This window comes from Mus caroli, chromosome 10 (genome assembly GCF_900094665.2).
Source record: "Mus caroli chromosome 10, CAROLI_EIJ_v1.1, whole genome shotgun sequence".
NCBI lineage: Eukaryota > Metazoa > Chordata > Mammalia > Rodentia > Muridae > Mus > Mus caroli.
This window is the reverse complement of record NC_034579.1, coordinates 47,137,822-47,157,552: the sequence shown is the minus strand read 5'-3', so window position 1 is coordinate 47,157,552 and position 19,731 is coordinate 47,137,822. Positions and strand designations below refer to the sequence as shown.

The following is a 19,731-nucleotide window of genomic DNA, read 5'->3' as shown; positions in this document are numbered from 1 at the left end:
AGCCCTGGCTGTCCTGGAACTCACTTTGTAGACCAGGCTGGCCTCGAACTCAGAAATCCGCCTGCCTCTGCCTCCCGAGTGCTGGAATTAAAGGCATGCACCACCACGCCCGGCTTGAAAGAAAATAAAATTTGAGACCTGTGATCCATGTAATTTATGTCAAATAGCCCAAAGAGTTGTTTGTGAGCTTTGAAACCTGGGGCTGAGAACATAGCACAACAGGCCAGGGCATGCCCGGACATGCCCAGGCAGGCCCGTTGTTAAGACATTCCTGAGGCTGCTTGGCCATAAAGATAAAGATAATGACACGACCCGACTGGCCTGGCACCTCCCTATCTCCTCCTTTCTGACCTAAGTTAAATGTTATCTGCATGTACAGTCTGCTGATGTTTAAATGGACCAATCATGTGAAACCACGCCAATTCCTCCCCCAGCCCTAGCCCCTTTTCTATAAAAACCCCTAGCTTCCAAGCCTCTTGGTCGAATCCACCGTCTCCTGTGTGAGATACGTTTTGACCCGGAGCTCCGCCATTAAACTATCTTGTGTTTTTACATCAAGATGGTCTGTTTGTGATTCTTGGGTGCATGCAGAATTGGGAGTTGAGTGGGGGTTTCCCCACTAGGTTCTTTCATTTGGAGGCCCCACCGAGATCTCTGTGACATCTAGGAACCCCGAAAGACCCCTTGGAGGTACGTTTGTTTGTGTGCGTCTTACAGGCTAAGTCTCATGTGTTAATAAAACCTAATGCCCAGCCCGTAGCACTATTAGGACATGGGAGAACGTTTAGGAGGTGTGGCCTTATGGGAATAAATTAGATCACTAAGAATGTGCCATTGAAAGGGACCATGGGATGCCCTCTTCCCTTTCTCTGTGGTCTTCTCAGTTGTCCTCGGGCTCCACCTCAGACCCAGCAGCAAGCAGGCTGGACTGACACTGTCAAATGTGAAGTGAAAACCAACTTCTACACTTTTACTGTAGATTTCTCTCAGGAATTCATCACAGGAAGGAAAGGAAATGCTGACCAATACAACAGAATAATACTTTTTTTGTTTGGTTGGTTTTTTTTTTGTTTTTTTTTGAGACAGGGTTTCTCTGTGTAGTCCTGGCTGTACTGGAACTCACTTTGTAGACCAGGCTGGCCTCGAACTCAGAAATCCGCCTGCCTCTGCCTCCCGAGTGCTGGGACTAAAGGTGTGCGCCACCACCGCCCGGTTTCAGAATAATACTTCTTAACTGCTAAAAATATCTCTTTCACTCTACTACTCCTATTTGGAAAGGCTGGAAGTAAGAATGAGTGAGTACATAGATAACTTTGATTTCAAAATTATTGCATTTTACTGTCTCATAAAATAGCAAAGCATATATCTGTGTGGAGTTCTGTATCCTGTTTCACTTGATTTTACAATTAATTCAGGCAAAGCAAGCAACACTTCTTTGATATCACCCTTAGTTACTTACATCTCTATAGCCATCTTTTGTATTCCCAGAAATATCTCCTGCTATGTCTCTACAGCCAGCTGGGCAGAATTTGCTGGAAAAAAAAAAATGATATGGTATCAAGTTACATTGAAAGAAGGAAAGCACTAAACTACACTTCAATTTAATTTCTGACACACACATATGTAAAAGAAAAAGGATGGATCCTGAGTTCAAGGAAGGAGAGAAAGAGAGAGAGAAAGAAAAGAATAAGTAAGTATATAAATCTATGGCTTTTGGTTGAAGTTGGGCAGGGGTTTGGATCTAAAGGCTCTACAGTTAATAAAAACAATTTCCCTGACCATGGCCCTATTAGCACATGGTAATTCTGGAAATAAAAATGTATGCATAGGCAACTTTGAGTTTTTTCCTCCTTTTTCATAATGTAGGCAAATAATATCTTGCTTTAAAGACAAACGAGAAACTTGATTAAAAAAAAAACAAACTGATCTAAAATGCTAACCTGGAAAGAAGTTTTACACAATGGTTCTTTGCTTTCTGTAAGGATTTATCATGTGTAAAGTATTAAAGCTGCTTCCCTAATACACTTGGATTCTAAGGTGCCTAAGAAATATTTTTAAGGTAAAAGGAAAATTTACCTAAATAATATTACCTTATCCATATTAAAGGAAATGTTTAAAATATTTGGATGGATAAAAAGAAGAAAAAGCCGGGCGTGGTGGCGCACGCCTTTAATCCCAGCACTTGGGAGGCAGAGGCAGGCGGATTTCTGAGTTCGAGGCCAGCCTGGTCTACAAAGTGTGTTCCAGGACAGCCCGGGCTATACAGAGAAACCCTGTCTCGAAAAACCAAAAAAAAAAAAAAAAAAAAAAAAAAAAAAAAAAAAAAAAAAAAAAAAAAAAAAAAAAAAAAAAGAAGAAAAAAAGCAACACTAGTAAACCCTCTCTTGGAGCACAATTTTGGTGTTCATATACTACAATAGCTTGTTATCTAAACTATAATGCAGAAACAAAATTCTAGTATCTGTATTAGGAAAAGTAAAAAGAAACAGGTAAAATGAACAATATACATTTAACACAATATACCTAAATTCTGTTAATTCCCACTTATATTGAAAAAAAAAAATCAAGAATCAAGGTGATAGTTTAACTTCGTTTTTTCCTAGTACTGAGAATAAATTTTACATCTGTAGTACACTTCCCCTTGGACTTGCCATAGTTCAAGTACACAGTCACTAGGGTTACTGTAACAGATACTACTGGTGCAGGTAAAAATAAATGACCCTTACACTGAAGAAGAATGCTTTAAAATTAGGGTTTAGTCAGGTCCCATCATACAAGCCTGTAATCTCAACAAATCAAAAGGCTGAGACAAGAGGGTCATATGTTCAAGGACAAGTATACACATATATACACATACAGATAAATGCATAATAAAATAGGGCTCAATGTATTTAAGTTGTCTTTCAGAAAGCTTTCCAGAAACCCATCACAGATGGTAATGTGATTGAAGGGTGTGGTGGTTTGAATATGCTTGGCCCAAGGAGAGGCACTTTTAGGAGGAGTGGCACTATTAGGAGGTGTGGCCTTGCTGGAGAAAGTGTGTCACTGCGGGGGTAGGCTTTGAGAGACCTTCCTCCTAGCTATCTAGGAGTCAGTCTTCTATTGGCCTTCAGATTAAGATGTAGAACTCTCCTGGATGCTGCCATTCTCCCACCATGATAAAAATGGACTGAACCTCTGAACCAGTAAACCAGCCCCAATTAAACGTTGTCCTTATAAGAGCTGCCTTGGTCATGGTGTCTCTCACAGCAATGGAAACCCTAACTAAGACAAAGGGTCTCAATCTAGAGGCTGGGTGACTTGGCTCAGACCAAGGTTAGCTAGCTGAGACCCTGAACACAGCATATAAACTCCCTGTGGTTCAGTCTCTTCTCTCTCTTGTATCTTGAAGCATCAACATATCAAAGACAGCTACTTATATCTTTGAAAACACACACACACAAAACACACACACACACACACACACACGCAGAGCCAATGTATAAAAACATTGACAGCTTTGAAGATGAACGTTGTATGTCCCTGTTTCTATATGACTTCACAATCTTCCTTCTTTCCTTCCTTCCTTCCTTCCTTCCTTCCTTCCTTCCTTCCTTCCTTCCTTCCTTCCTTCCTTCTATTATAATATAATCACATCATTTCCTCCTTCCCTTTCTTTCCTTCAACCTCCTATATGCCCCCTCCTCCTTGGTCTCTTTCAAATTCATGGCCTCTTTTTTCATTAATTGTTGTTACATACGTGTATATACATATATTCCTAAATATATACATACAACCTGCATGGCCTTACCACTGCTACTTGTCTATATGTTTTCAGTGTTGACCACTTGGTATGAGGTGATGAGTGGTTGCTCTCAGACTCCTCCCTCAGCTGCCTTTAGTCTCTGTGTAGGTTGAGGCCTGTTTACTCCATTTATGTGACAGATTCCAAAGTAGCAGCTGTTTTTTTTCCCCCCTCCCTTTCATTCACTTTCCTCTCACTGCTTAGAAAATTACCATGTAATGATAACTAATTATCAAACGACCCAAATAAATGTTTCATGGTTCTTTCCTAGGGCCTTCGTGGCAGTAGTAATCAAGGAACCGAGAAATCAAAAACAACCTCCTACAGGCTCACAGGTCCTTGAGAGAAGAATTGCTTAGTGCCAGATGAGTCTCTGAATTCAGACAGTTTAGGATTGCAGGAAACTGAAATGGTGCCAATGATGCTCATAATATAAGACCCCCATGGAGCCCGTGCATGTTAATCAAGGGCTGTAACACCTCACATGGAATGCATGAATAGTTATAGTTAAGTAAAATGCAAAAAGACTAAATAGCCTCCTGCTAATGTCAAATGAATTGACAATCAAATGAGTAACAAAGAGCTTCCAAAGGTTTCTGTATTCCAGAACTGTGGGTGAGAGGTGTGGGCCTGCAGCAGTGGCCATACTAAAGCACTGCAAAATGGCTGGCCTACATAAATTGGAACTAATCTGTCACCATAATGTCATAAAGTATGTTTGAATACATTGTTCTTTCCTACGATTCCCAGGTCTCTATCACCAGTGCACTGGAAACATGTGGCTGATAAAACTCTAGAGGCCATTAGCCTCTGTATTCATGGGCTGAACCATGACCTTACAAAGCAACATTTAATTTAATATACTTGGATTTCTCATGTTCCTTAAGTACACTTAATATTAGCTAATATGGGAACTGATCCTGCACATCAAACACTCACATTGAGCACGTCCAAATGTCTGAGATAGTTAGGAACACACGCTCTTAAATCTAGCTCCCTGAGCACACTTAGTGGAGTGACTTAGTGGTGTTGAGCCTCCATTTTCATGACGTAACAGAAGCAACCTTCCGGGAATGCTGAAATATCAAAAGAGGTACTTATGTGTGTGGTATAGAGAGCTGCACAGGCCATTAAGAAAGTACTCTATAAAGTTACAGGTTTTTGGCATTGACTTCTAGACAGAAATTGCCCACTGGAGGTGTTTTCATCCCCTAGAAAACATGAGGCATTGTATACAGACAGTTGTGTTTGTCACAACTGGCATGTAGATAGTAAAATCCAGGGAAGGAAGGCATTCTCCAATGCTTAGGATGGCCCTACATAATAAAGAATTGCCAAAGACCATCCCTATGATTAGGAGTTCAGTCTAGACCACATCACTTCCTTGATGGCCGAGGAGGAAATACATATCAGCAATTAAGTAGAGTCAAGGTTAAGGTCAAGCTGAACTAACAACCCATATCTTTATTCTCCATAGGCTTTCTTTAGGGTAAAAGACAAAAACCCCTATGAAAGGATTATACACCTTATTTCCAAATACCAACCAGGGAAAAAGTATACTCCAGACTCAACTGTGACTCATTGGTAATAAAACAGAACTAAGGGACTAGAAAACTATGGACCAAGTTCCAAATACAACCACCACCACCTCCTCCTCCTCTTCCTCCTCCTCCTCCTCCTCTTCTTCTTCATTGTGTGTATGTATATGTGCATGTGTATGTGTGTTTATGTGTGTGTATGTATGTGTGTGTGTGTTTCATACAGCCCAGCCCAGGCTCACTACTGAGCATCTTGCCTCCAGCTCTCAATGACTAGGACAATACAGGTGTGCACCACCACACTCAGTCTGTGCCATCCCCACTCTCCTGCTTTATTAAATGCTATTTTGAATTTACACACTTAAATCATGTGTATTAGTGGGCATTTTTGTATGGGTATGGGTATGAGCATATGAGTATGGGTGCCCAAAGAGGTCAGAATAGAGCCTTAGATCTCCTAGTGCTGGAGTTACCAATTGGTTGTGAGCTTCCTGACATGGGACCTAGTGGGACCTAAAACCCAAATTCAGGTCTTCTGCAAACGCAGTGTGCATTCCTGACTGCTGAGCCGTATCTGCAGCTTGGGATTGTTCATATAAACAAAACTTTATAATGCTGACTTATTTGTTTTTATCGTCTATCTTTGCTTTTTTGCTTCAACCACAACAGAGATTGCATGAGTCAGGGCAATAGGGACTTTTGGCCTATTAAAAACTACAGTTATTTGCAGTGCAAAGGGTTTGCAGATTCTGCCTTTTGGGAACATCTCAAATACTCCTTATTGCTATACACGAATAATTTAGTACACATATTTACCTGTATTTTTCCTCGAAATAATGACTGCCTCGTTCCAAACAGGTTATTAAATCTATTACAAATAAAGAGAAGTACAATGAGCAGGGGAGTGGAAAACAGGCCACCTGATTCTAAATATTTCTTTTCAGTTAAAAAAAAGAAAACCTTGAAAGCATTACCGTGTTATTTGAATTTTCTTGTCTACACATAAATAAAATCGGGGATTAGAGTGCCCAGAGTTTAATCAGTTCCTTTCTTGTTTCCTATCACCAGACAGGAGTTTTCAGTGCTACTGTCTAGAGAACAATAACAAAAATCTACTTCCAACTGTAACACTATACACCTGCAGGTTTCTTTCTTCTCCTTTTTTTTTTAAAAGATTTATTTATTATTATACATAACTACACTGTAGCTGACTTCAGACTCATCAGATCTCATTATGGGTGGTTGTGAGCCACCATGTGGTTACTGGGATTTGAACTCAGGACATTCAGAAGAACAGTCAGTGCTCTTACCCGCTGAGCCACACCTGCAGGTTTCATGTGCACAATATGCTTAACAGGAGAAATACCATTAAAAATCTTATCACAGTTCATGGAAAACATTCCCAGGAACATTTTTTTCTCCCCCTCCCCCCCCCCCTTTTTTTTTGACAGAGTCTGAGGTAGCCCAGGCTAGTCCTGGTCTGACCATACAGGTCACTATGAAGCTGAGGATGACCTTGAGATGCTCTGGTCCTCTCAGTTCTCCTCCCTGTGTGCTGGGATTACAGGTTTGTGCCACTACAACTGGTTTTTTGTGATTCTGGAGACAGAGCTCAGGCTCCACCAATAGTGACATACTCAGCTCCCCAGAACATTTTAATTCAGCCAGTGGCATTCGGGGACACGGGGACACGGGGGGGACAGTTTAACTACAACACCGACATGGTAATCACTGTTGATCAACAATCAATCAGGAGCCAGCACCTAAAATGGAAGGTCCTTACAGGGGAAGATATTTAGTTTAACTGGCAAAATAGTTCCCCAAATAGTCCATATTCTCGGCAATAGCTCTTTCTTCTTCATAAACCTACCTACCTTTCTTTCTTTCTTTCTTTCTTTCTTTCTTTCTTTCTTTCTTTCTTTCTTTCTTTCTTGGTTGAGACAGGGTTTCTCTGTATAGCTCTGGCTGTCCTGGAACTCACTTTGTAGACCAGGCTGGCCTCAACTCAGAAATCTGCCTGCCTCTGCCTTCCAAGTGCTGGGATTAAAGGAGTGCACCACCATGCCCAGTTCTTCCTTCCTTTCTTTCTTCCTTCCTTCCTTCCTTTCTCTCTTTCTCTCTTTCTTTCTTTTCTTCTTTATTTATCTATCTATTTTATTTATATGAGTATACTGTAGCTGTCTTTAGACACACCAGTAGAGGGCATCAGATTCCACTACAGATTGTGGTGAGCCATCATGTGATTAGAACTCAGGAACCTCTGGAAGAGCAGTTGGAGCTCTTAGCTGGAACTCACTTTGTAGACCAGGCTGGCCTCGAACTCAGAAATCCGCCTGCCTCTGCCTCCCGAGTGCTGGGATTAAAGGCGTCATGAATGTTTCTTAAGGAGCAAAATAAGGTGAACACAAGCCACAATTGCCTTCATATGAGTGGCACATCCCCTTTCAGACATATTTCTTCCAAAGCTGACTGGCGGCAGGAAAACAGGGCATCTTGTGACTCTGGATAGGCACAGAGCGGGTGGCAGGGTGATGACTCTGCCCCTGGAGGCTGAGGAAGGAGCTGGCTGTTTCCCTCTCACCAGGACTCCATTCTTTCCCAACTGTGGTCAGGGTGTCATGTGACCCTACTGTGTCTCTAAGCTGGTGTGTGACACGGGTGAAGTAACTAGTTAAAACGTTTGCTTCCTAAGCAAGGAAGGACACTAGGGGCAGGGCTTCAGAGAAGCCAGATCACACCAAGATTGGGAAGATTTCCCCAGAGATGGGGTACTCAAGGCTCATAGGAAACAAGATTTATTCCATCCCATACACATCATGGGATCCATTCACCATATGTTCTAAAAGGATGCTGTACCAACTACTTACAAAGCTGTTCCCCTCTGTCCTCAGGCCCTTTCCTCTCCCCACAAGACAGGGTTTTACTACATAGCCCCTGCTGGCCTGAAACTCATATGTAGACCAGCTTGCCCCTGGCTCTGGAATGCTGGGATTAAAGGTATGGGCCTCTGTGCCCAGCTTGTTCTCATGTTTTACTGTTGTGTCTGAGATCACAATTATGCCCAGAGGAAGAGATAAGGAGCAGAAGGTAGACAGGCTGGATGATTTTTCTGTTGTACCTGGATGGTCACTGCTGGCGTAGGTCAGCAGAAAGCCCCGGCCAGAAATGTGAGATCCACTCTTGAAGAGGACAGTCACTTCGTTTGAGTTCAGCCGGAGTTCTTTGGGAACAGCCCAACTCCCACAATATGGACCTGGAAACAAAGCATGCGTCGGGTACATTTGAAAACTTACAAAGAACAGAGAATTTTCTTTCAGAGAGCAGATATGCCCTATAACAGATGCAAAATTTTAAATTTTTATCCATCTGGAATTTTGTTTGACGGAGACCAATCTGTAAACCTGATTGGACAGCTAAGCCTGGGGTGGAGCAGCCTACCCACCCCAGACAAGCAATAGTTTAGAAGTTGCTCACTATGAACAACCCAGCAAATAGGAAAACCTAACAGAACAGATGTCAAAGACACTAAGAAATAATTTATCAGAGAACATACTCTGGGATCCTCCTAAGAAACGGATTCAAAGAGCTGGTTCATGACTGAAATCTTGAGAAACACTTGAGGAGGCAGAGGGTTTGCAATTCAAAGGTAGCTTGGGGTGCATGCTAGGGGCATGTCTCAGAAACCTAAGGGCTGGGCATGTATATAACTCAGTGCTAAAATTCTTGCCTAGCATGTGCAAGCCTGGTATGATGGCTAATAATGATTAGCCACTAACTTGGCAGAAGCTAGAATCCCTTAAAAGGCAAGTCTCTGGGTGAACCTATAAGAAACTATCTAGGTCAGCCTCTGGGCATAGCTGAGGCAGTATCTTGATTAGGTTGAGATGGAAGACTCACCCTAAAGCTGGATAGCACCCACTCCCTGGCCTTGAGTCCTGGACTACACAGAGGTTTCCTGAGCATAAGACCCGTCATTCTCTGCTTCCTAACATCAAATGCAACTTGAGCAGCTCCCTCAAGCTCCTGCTGCCAGCATTTCCCTGTCTTGATAAACTGTATCCTTGAACAGTAAGCCAAAGTCAAGCTTATCTCCCTTAAGTTGCTTTCATCAGAGAATCTTCCCAGAGCAAGACAAAAGTAGCTAATAGACCCAGCAAGCACAAATGTAATAAATTAGACGTTTTACAAATTTTAACACTGTATTATGAATATTAAAGACAGGCAATTTAATCTATTGTCCTTGTTAGGGTCTTCTTGCCAGGGTAAACAGTGACCAAAACCTAGTTGGGGAGAAAAGGGTTTATTTTATCTTACAAGTTAAAAAAGTCCACTGTCAAACAGAGATCATGGAAGGATGATGCTTGCTGACTTATATTCCCCATGGCTTGCACAGCTTGCTTTCTTATACACCCAGTTCACCTGCCCAGAAGCTGCACCACCCATAGTAGGCTGGGCCCTCCCCCACTGATCATTAGTCAAGGCAACTGGCCACAGACCAATCTGGTAGGCAGTTCCCTGAGCTCTCTCTTCCCAGGTGACTCTAGTTTTGTCAAGTGGACAGAAATTAACCAGCACAGTAGTGAAGTATCATAGGCCTCTCTGTAGGTGAAAGCCAGTCATAGGCTGAGCATAACCTTCCCAGTTTGTTTTACGTTTTTGTAAAGCACTTGCCCTTTGCAGAGAGGTTAGTATATAAGCATATACGCCGAATAGTAAAAAGAATATAACTTAGAGCAGTTAATAAGCTAGGATCTTTTTCTACCGGAGTCTCTGTTTGAGCACTCCTCTCCAATTGTGTTAAGTACCAAGACTCTTCCTAACTTCCCACAGCTTCCAAATGAATTCTGATTAAACCCTGGGTAAACGAATGTAAGCTGGTAACCCAAAAGAACTCAATTTCCCCCCTTTTCCAAGTTCTCAGAATTGAAATGTTGCAAAACTTCAGGCTTATCTCACCAATAGTTAAGAATATGGGCCACCACACACATTTGTACAATATATGATTCCCTAAATGCCAAATACTTCGGGTAAGTTCTATCTGGTTTGACATTTCTAGGAAAAGTTCAAAGAAAGTCAAGGCTGCCACTGCCCTTTAGTGACCCTGATGCCCAACACTAGTCTATCTCAGGCTTAACAGCATGCCACAAAAGGATACATCCTCGGGGGAGTATGAGAAACCTGTATCAGTGTCCTGTAGAATGGCTTTCCTTATTTCCTTTGTAGCTACAGTGTGAGTGAGCCTTTGTTCGGGATGGGGATGAGACTGGAGCCCTGACTGCATTGCAGCCTGTTGGGCAAGGCACCCAAATTATCACCTGTCCCAAGGCTTGATAGATTCCTTTAGCCATAGATAGATTCCTTTCCTCAGACTAGAAGCTGTATAAACAGATGACACATCCATCCAAGGTATAGTTAAGTGGAAGGTTTTCACTGTAGATATGAAAGAGAAAATAGTCAGAGGCATCTGAAAGTGTCCAGAGCAGAATAATGGACTGAACATGGCCACGAGAGGAGAGTAGGGAAAGAGCAAGGCATGAAGAGAAAGAGTGGACCAAGAGCAGGAGAGAAAAAGGAGGGAGCACAAGTGAAACAGCAGGGTTTTAAGTGAGAAGGCTAGGCTGACTCCATGACAGGTTTCAAATTGGCAGTAAAGGAGACTAAGCCTAAATCTCTGTTTCCATGAACTGGGCAACTCCAGGCAAGTCCAGGTCCCAGAAGCTGCCCCACCAACTGTCTTGAGGCAAGGACAATGGGTCAGCAGCAGTTTCCAGACTTCCTCAGCAACAGTTTCCAGACCTCCATAGCAAGTTCCCAGCCCCACACTCAGGTACTGAAATAAATGCCCATGAGATGGACCCAATAGATTAACATAGAGGGCACCTACCCCAGAATTCCCTAATGTGCTTTTAATCCGGCCTGCAAACTCACCTGGTTGTCTCTATTCTGGTAGTGGAAGACCCCAACGGGCTGGACTTCTGCAGGATTAAACACTCTCTGCATTTACATACTATTTGAGTCTGGGATATCATTCTTCCTTGAATCATGGACTCTTACATAAGGAGAATGGATAGCTGGGTGAGGAGGCTTAGAAGGGGTGAGACAGGCTGAGAAGAGCCAGGATGCTAGCAAGCTCACTGAAATGTCTAACAGGTACTTGGGATTCTGAGGGAGCCTGGAAGCCAGCATGAGCGTTGGTATGCTAATCCCTTAGTTCCTTTTTCCAGTGAAAGGGAAAATGGCTCAGTTGGTAGATGGGAAATCAGCTTCACTGGAACTACCAGAATCTGGGGGGAGATGGAGTTTCCTCTGGACCCAACAGAAATGGTTTTCCTGTTGTCAAAAGGGAAGAGATATCCAATGGGAACTAGTAACAAACCCTGGCTGCTCAAGCAAAGTTCTGTTTTCAGCCAGGCTCTTTCAAGGATGCTAACCCACTCCCTCCACAATGTGTTACTGAAGGACTAGGGCCTCGCATGGGCTAGGTAGGAGCTCTACTCTCTGGGCTATATATCTCTAGTCCTCTTTCGTGGTGTGCACGTGTCCTTCCTCCGGCAGGGTGTGCAGATGTAGATTCACACCAGGCTGAAAGGATGAAGGGGGGGGGACAGGAAGGGGTGGGCGTGCAGGATCTCAGTCTAGGTGGAAGTGAGTGCCAGGGAGGAGAGAAGATCTTCTTGAAGGACTTTAAATGAAATAGATGATTTCTCTTGGATGATCTTAGCTTGTGCACATACCTTTATGTGGGGTGAGCTTCTGTATGTATTCACTTTATTCGGAGTGGACATGGGCTACAGATGAACCTTGGAGAGTGGGAAGGAGTTTTCAGAGGGGATGAAATCATTGGCTGGGGTTAAAGTGCTGTGAACGCTTAGTTTGCCTGGAGAGGCATTCCAGGAATCCCAGGTACTTGCTAGGCCGGCTCTTATCAGCAAAGTAGTTGAACTTGAACTTGTGGGTCCGCCAAGGACTATTTGACCTTCCCCAAGTACAGGGTGTGGGGGCTCTGGTCCCCAGACAAGGTCAGAGAAGGGGAAGCCTTGCAGGTAAAATTCATTCCCCATTTTGCGCTGAGCTTGGAGGAGCCATCTGGACTTGGTAGAGGGTGACCTTAATTATCAGGGCTTTCCCACAGTTTTTTCACTATTTATTTTATGACTAGCTTGCTCAGACTGGCTGTCATTAGCATTTTGTCTAAGCTCCGCCCCACAGTTACCTGGCAACTGCCAGACAGGCCTGACTCTTATCTATAAAAGGGGCGGCTTGCTCTTTCCTCACTTTCTTTCTTTCTTTTTCTTTTTTTGTTTGTTTGTTTGTTTGTTTGTTTTGTTTGTTTGTTTTTTGAGACAGGGTTTCTCTGTATAACCCTGGCTGTCCTGGAACTCACTTTGTAGNCCAGGCTGGCCTCGAACTCAGAAATTCGCCTGCCTCTGCCTCTGCCTCCCAAGTGCTGGGATTAAACCATTCCCAGCTCCTCACTCTCTTGTTTTTGCTCTCTTCCTGCTCTGTCCCTCTCTCCCCATTCTCTCCCCGCTCAGTCTTTCCACATGTTTGTGGCCCGCCTCTACGCTGCTGCTGCTGCTGCTTCTTCTTCTTCTTCTTCCCCTCCCCATGCCCTGAGTAAACTCTGTTCTATACTATTCTCCTCCTGGATTCTCCTCCAGTGGCTGGTATCTCAGGGGGTAGGGATGATAAAGCATGGGCCAGCAGAGGCATCCCCTTCCCCTACACCATACCTTGCCTCCACCAAACATATCCCTGGCTTCTTTTTCTTTTTTATAAAACATAACACTTGGGGCTAGAGAGATGGCTTAGCAGTAAAGAGCACTGACTGCTCTTCCAGAGGTCCTGAGTTCAATCCCCAGCAACCACATGGTGGCTCACAACCATTTGTAATGAGTTCTGATGCCCTCTTCTGGTGGGTCTGAAGACAGCTACAGTGCACTCATATGCATAAATAAGTCTTAAAAAAAAAAATAACCACAACACTTACTGTATCTACTTTAGAGTTAAGTGTGTGTGTGTGACCTCATGTAATATAAGCTGATCTTGAATTCACGATGTTGCCAAGGATGACCTTGGAATCCTGATTCTCCTACTTCATCCCAGCCTCCCTAATATTATGGACTAAAAACCTCAGCTAAAATAAGTTAGACATTCCTCCTTTAAAAAAACAAAATCCTCAAAAGAAGCCATGTTGAAGGCAGGCATATTGGCACATGCATCTGTGGTCTCAGGACTTGGGAGACAGAGGCAGGAAGATAAGAAGTTCAAGGCTCTCTCCAGCAATTTGTAAACCAGAGTGAGCTACTACATGAGGCCCTGTCTCAGAAAACAAAACACAAGAAAATGGAAGCAATGTTGAATGACTGACTTGTAACATTTTGGCTTGAATAAGTACATTTAGTGTTCACAAAACTCAGTTGATTTCTCAGTGGAAGAAATTGTCACATTCATTTTCAGTGAAAGGGTTCCTAAAGTTCACAGAGAATCACAGAGAAGCAGGAAGCCCTAGGCCCCTCTCAGCTCTAGGACACCTCCATCTCAGAACTTTGAGTTGGAAAGTAGCAGGCAGTCTGCTCCAGGACCTAACCCATGGACAGAAAAGGGGGCAGTCCCAAGCCCTAGAATATTCATTAGAGGAGGCTTTGCATCCTGAATCAAGAGGTCGAGAAATTTGGGAAGGGAGAGAGCTCTGTACAAAAGGGCTTGACGATCGTAACTATCTGTGGGAAAGGGGGGCAGGAATTGTCCTTCATTTGGGGACTTCTTTCTTCGTATTTATTTCATGCTTATGAGTGTTGACCTGCATGTATGTATGTACATGATTGTACACAGTGTATGCCTGGTGACTGCACAGGGATCAGAAGACTGATGGTTGTGAGCCACGTGCATGCTGGGAGCCAGGCCCAGGTCTTCTGCAAGAGCAGCACGTGCTCTTAATTGCTAAGCCATCTGTTAGGAGCAGCCACATTCCAGAACTAGGTAGGTGCACCTTCCGTCTGCCTTCAGTGATTCAATGTCCTCAAAGCCATCAAATCAAATTGGACACATTTCCACTATCACCAACGAGTCAAGTTGTGTACCCCTTATAAAGCTCCAGCCATCACAGCTGGTCCTCTGTCCCTTGTTCCACTCAGAAGCAGCCTTCTCCCCCAGTCCCCAAGAAATCTCCTATATGTGGGGATCTGTTTCATGGTATGATGTTTTGGCATTTTTAGGCCTACCTATAGCCTCAAAAATCCTAATACCATCTCTCCAGCCCCTCGGTCGGGGACTTTAACAAGCACTATCTCATGCCAAACAACACTCAGACATTTTGACTCTTCTGTGCTGGTGCCTTTTCTGTGGAACAGTTCAACAAACGTTTTGCTTTTGCACATCTTTTAAATTCATCATTATTACAGAGTGGGGGAAGGGTCTTGTTTCTCGTGTCCAAGCCCGGCCCTGCTGTTAAGTGTTGCTGGCCTGCTCTTCACTGAGTAGCTTCCACTTGATGTTTAAGAGGAGGTTCTCCTATACTTAAGCATTTGAAAAAGTAAAATTTTACTGTCAACACAAATGAGAGTTCAATAGCTCCTCATTTTTGACCATCTTATTATACCACTTAATTTGGCTGTATTGGTTATTCTCTGTCTCAGGCAGTGTTCTTTGACTGGCAAACTTGTTTCCATTTCAAAGTCAGGCTGAGCCCTGCATTTCTAAAATTCGGGCAAACACTTTCTAAGGATGTCTGGTTCTTAGCCAACAGTGTTGTGCATGTCACAGCACTGAAACCCAGCATCTAGGTCCTTTGTTACTGCCTGCTTCCTCCCTTCTCCCTCCCTCTTTCTATCTTCTTTCTGAGTCTGGGTCTCATGTAGCACAGTCTGGCCTAGAACTTATTGTGTAGCTTCGGAAGCTCTAAAACTTCCTGCCTTCACATCCCCAGTGCGAGTACAAGTGTGCTCCCCCACACCCAGCCCAGGGATGCTAAGGAAGCATCCGAACAACCAAAACACCTCCCTAGCCCCATAACCTCTACTCTTATCTGTGGGTCAAGTTCCTTCTTATGTTTCAATCACAAGTCTCCAACTGACTAGGACAGGACATTAAGTGGGTAGGCAGAACAATCGGGGAAGAAATCATTTTTACTTCCCGTAGGTAATTGCCAGCCGTGAATCACGGAAGAGCTATTTAGTGATACTAAATAAATAGTACAGCACTGTAGCATCTGTCAGCAGACTTGAAAGCAAGTCCTCACAGACCACGACAGCAGGAGCTTCCTATCTTTAGTGCATCCCTTGTCTACTACATCCGCAGCTGGAAAGGAAACCCTTTATTTCTGTGCATGAACAAAACAGAGCGGTGCTATCAACTGCCTGCTCCAGGCCAACCTGGAATCTGGGCTTTGGCATCTGTGCAGCTCTTCTCCACAGACTGCCCTATCCTTGCAGAACTGTTAGAAACAGTCCCAGCTCGTTTCGGGTGGGTATGTGGTTTTGATTTTGGAGCTCAAAGACTAAGTTGCTGGCTATCTTATGGGTGAAAGGGTCCCCCTGAACCACATTAAGAATGCAGTCCCTTCCTTCCCCCTCTAAAGCCAGTGTCAATGGGAAAAAACACACGGGCACCAAATCAAGACCTACCTTCTTTGAGGCTTGTCACAAATTAAAAGGAACAAGAGAGATGCCTCTTCAAACCCCACATTAGCCACACAGAGCCCCTTCTGAGCTACATATATAATTTTCAGGACAGATAAGAACATGCCTGGTGGGGCTCAGTGGCCTTCCCTGGGAACACCACTGGCAAGGCTAGCCACTTGGCACACTGTCAGCTGCCAGGAAAGTGGTACCCAGCGTGGTCCAGCTTTGTGCTGAAGGGCGCGCTGATGAGACAATCACCAGAAATACTGAAGCTGTACTTAGATTTCTGCCCATTTCTCATTTTGGTTTTCAATGCAGTCAAATAGCAGGGTTTATCCAGGCTCACTAATTGCAGTAAGGTCATTGTACAAAATTATAGAATTTTCAGAGCCATTTTCTTTGAAAAGGAGAATTAGCATGAAAAAGAGACAGTCCTGAGTTGTGCCATTAAAACCAAAGTCACGGAACAATGTAAGCGGTGCCCCCTGGTGAAATTTTGGTCTCTGGTACACAGACAAGAATCAGTTAACACATGACAAATGAGCCAGACAGATTCCTAGACAAAGGTGCAGCTTTCTTTCCTTGGGGTTCAGGGATGCAAGAGTGAAGACTTGCCACCGGGATCAGCACAGCACCCTACCAAGCCATCGTTTACAAAGGGTGGCAATTGAATCACTGTTTCCAGGGAAGGAGCTTTTCCTCCCTGAGAGGCTATGCTTATGTTAATGAATACCAGAGGGGAACGTTTAGGCAAATCCAGCCTTTTATATGCTAGAAATTCTTTTCAAGGTTCTGTGTTTTTAACTTCCAAAAGTTTAAGAATTTTACTTTTTTACTCCTGTGGGTCCAAGAGATCTATTGGTAAAACAGTGGTTTCTGAGTTGTTGTTGGTTTTTTTTTTCTCTCTCTCTCTTTAGAAAACCAAAAATCAAGAATAATGACAAGATGCTATTGTAGTTTGCTAAATCCCGAAAACTTAGCAATTTTATGTGTTTAAAAAAAAAAAAGACAGTTCCTACTTTTTCCATTTATTGTTTGTTTAGTGTCTTATAAACGTTAACAGATAATGTAACGGTACATGTAAGTCATTGATAATGATTAAAAATATATGTTGGGGGTGGAGATACAGGAAATGGAGACCTCTTGATTTCCTATGGCTCAAAGCACTGAGCAAAACAGGAATCCTCCAACTGATTACTGTTTCCTTTCACCACAGACCACCCTGGCTTCTCAGAGTAACCCTACCAGTCAGCTCTGTGACTCATTCTCAAGCAACCTTGTTTGGTCCCAGGATGTCCTCACGAAGAGTCCCCTTGAAGTGCCCATTTCCTCCAGCAAGAGACACACATATGAGTCACAAGCTGGGGGTGTAACACACAAGGCAAGAGCTCAGATGGCCTTTGTCACACTGAATTGGGATGGTATTGCCTAATTAAGAGCACACTTGTAGGGTCAGCTGTTCACTTGAATCTTAAGTGCTAGGCGAACTTTAAGCAGATTTCTTGCGCTTCCTCCTTGATCTTCCTTATGCACAGTGGTAAGCAACAGAATCCATGTTATAGAGTTATTCAGAGGAGAGAATTGGGAACAAGAAAGTTCCGAGTCCTGAACACACACAGCTAGGTGTTGGGCCACATGTACCGCTAATCCTGTTTATAGATTTCCACACTGAAAGTGAACAGAAAACCAAGCTGTTAAGTTTCAAACAGGGATAAGCTGCTGAGGTGCCTATTTAACATCTCACAATTCTCTCTCCCTGCCTCTCCCCCTCCCCCCTCCATTCATCTCTGTCTCCCTATCTTCAAGGAGACTCTTTCAACCTCATCCTCTAAGACTGGAGAACTCATGGTAACTGTTCCCAAATAAGCCTGTTTTTATACTTTTTGTTTGGCTTGAATTGGCCTATTACGTTGTGGAAAACCCTATTAGAAGCTTCTCTTAAACGAGGATATCTGCAGACAGTAAAGTGCAGATGGGATTCCCTTTGGTGTGAATACAGTGTTATTCAAAATTCTCCTCTGTAAGAAGTCAGCTTCATGTATTTGCTGAAAAAAATCAAAACTACATGTAAACATTGTTTGAATAACTGGAATGGCAGGGCTAAGCTAAACATTCAAGGATAAGAAAGGATGGCTAAACGGTACCCCCTCGCTCAAGACATTCATTCCCTAGCACCTCTGGTAAAGGTGAAATGATTGTCCAAATCTGAAATAGGTGTCTGCTAAAGGTTCAGAGCAGAGCGCAGAGGGAGAGACTGGAGCTGTGGGACATCAGAGATCTTTCTATAACAGGGGATCCTTGACTGAAAATTTGATAGGTGTCGGGTGTGAGTGTGTGTGTGTGTGTGTGTGTGTGTGTGTGTGTGTGTGTGTGTGTGAGTATGCGCACAGAGACAGGAAAGCCAGGGGAAGAGACATCAACAAATATAAAGGGCACAAAGCTGTATGAAGTGATAGAGTGTCTTGGTTATGAAATGGATTTCCTGAGTTTGAGGAGGCTGATCACAGGACAGTCTTGGCTTGGCAAGCAATTTCAGGAAGGACAGACTGCAGGAAGACAGGTAGCCAGCCCCCCACCCTGCTACAAGTTCCTCATTCCCAAGCCCTTCATCTCACCCCTATAAAGGCTTCTAGTCGGCTTTTTTTTTTGGGGGGGGGGTCAAGACAGGGTTTCGCTGTGTAGCCCTGGCTGTCCTGGAACTCACTCTGTAGACCAGGCTGGCCTCAAACTCAGAAATCCACCTGCCTCTGCCTCCTGAGTGCTGGGATGAAAGGCGTGCGCCACCACGCCCGGCTCCTAGTCAGCTTTTTTTTTTTTTTTTTTTTTTTTTTTGGTTTTTCGAGACAGGGTTTTTCTGTGTAGCTCTGGCTGTCCTGGAACTCACTCTGTAGACCAGGCTGGCCTCGAACTCAGAAATCCGCCTGCCTCTGCCTCCCGAGTGCTGGGATTAAAGGCGTGCGCCACCACGCCCGGCTCCTAGTCAGCTTTTTACCTAGGCAGATTCTTAAGTTTCCCCGAAATTCCCCCACTCCCCTTGCTGCCCTGCCCCTTCCGGTGTCTACTAATTATCACAGTCTTGTCTGCTTGTCTGTTGAAGGTTAGACTCTTATCTTTTTCTGCCTTGTCTTTTTACAATGCCTCAGAAGTCTAACATGATGCATTTAGGGGGAAAACATAGGGATAGGGATAGGGATAGGGGTGAGGTTTGGAGATAAGACTACACAGAAGACTAGAGAATAAAAGGCCTGAATTCCACACTACATGTTTCTGCAGATGCTAGAATACAATGATTGATAATTGATTGATTGACTGATTGATTTTTAGGTTTTGAGACAGGGTTTCTCTGTGTAGTGCTGGCTGTCCTGGAACTCAGAAATCCATCTGTGTCTCCCTCCCAAGTATTGGTGGCATTAAAGTCGTGTGCCACCATGCTTTGCACAAAACACAGTTTTTAAAATTAAAAAAAATTATGACAATATCTAACATTATTTGAATGGCTTAGAAAACAGTGGGAGTTGGCAAGGAAAGAAGAGAGTCAATTAGTTTTTCAAGAAGGAACACAGGTTGATTCTCCCTTAAGTGCTTGGGACCAAGTTGTCTGAGGCTGGGAAGGCATCTGCATCCTAGTATTTGCCTGGATTTCGAGTGGGTTGCTCATTCCTCCTCTATGTTTCAAGGTAAATGTATTCATTCCCAGAACTGGCTCTGCTATCTGACTTGAGTCTCTACTGTTTTATAAGCATAAGTAAAATGAATATAAGATGAGATGTTTTTCTAAAGCATTCTT

The 19,731-nt window shown here is 43.6% G+C and overlaps 1 protein-coding gene across 1 annotated transcript in view; it reads right to left on the bottom strand.

The window, feature by feature from the left end:
* Dcbld1 (discoidin, CUB and LCCL domain containing 1) overlaps positions 1 to 19,731 on the bottom strand; it is an 87,307-nt gene that overhangs the window by 30,140 nt on the left and 37,436 nt on the right. Inside the window, exons 3-5 of the mRNA XM_021174605.1 lie at positions 8,441 to 8,575; positions 6,139 to 6,190; positions 1,460 to 1,532 (exon numbers count right to left, since the gene is read on the bottom strand). Of these exons, the coding sequence (XP_021030264.1) occupies positions 1,460 to 1,532; positions 6,139 to 6,190; positions 8,441 to 8,575 (260 nt within the window). The remainder of the gene's footprint in view (positions 1 to 1,459; positions 1,533 to 6,138; positions 6,191 to 8,440; positions 8,576 to 19,731) is intronic.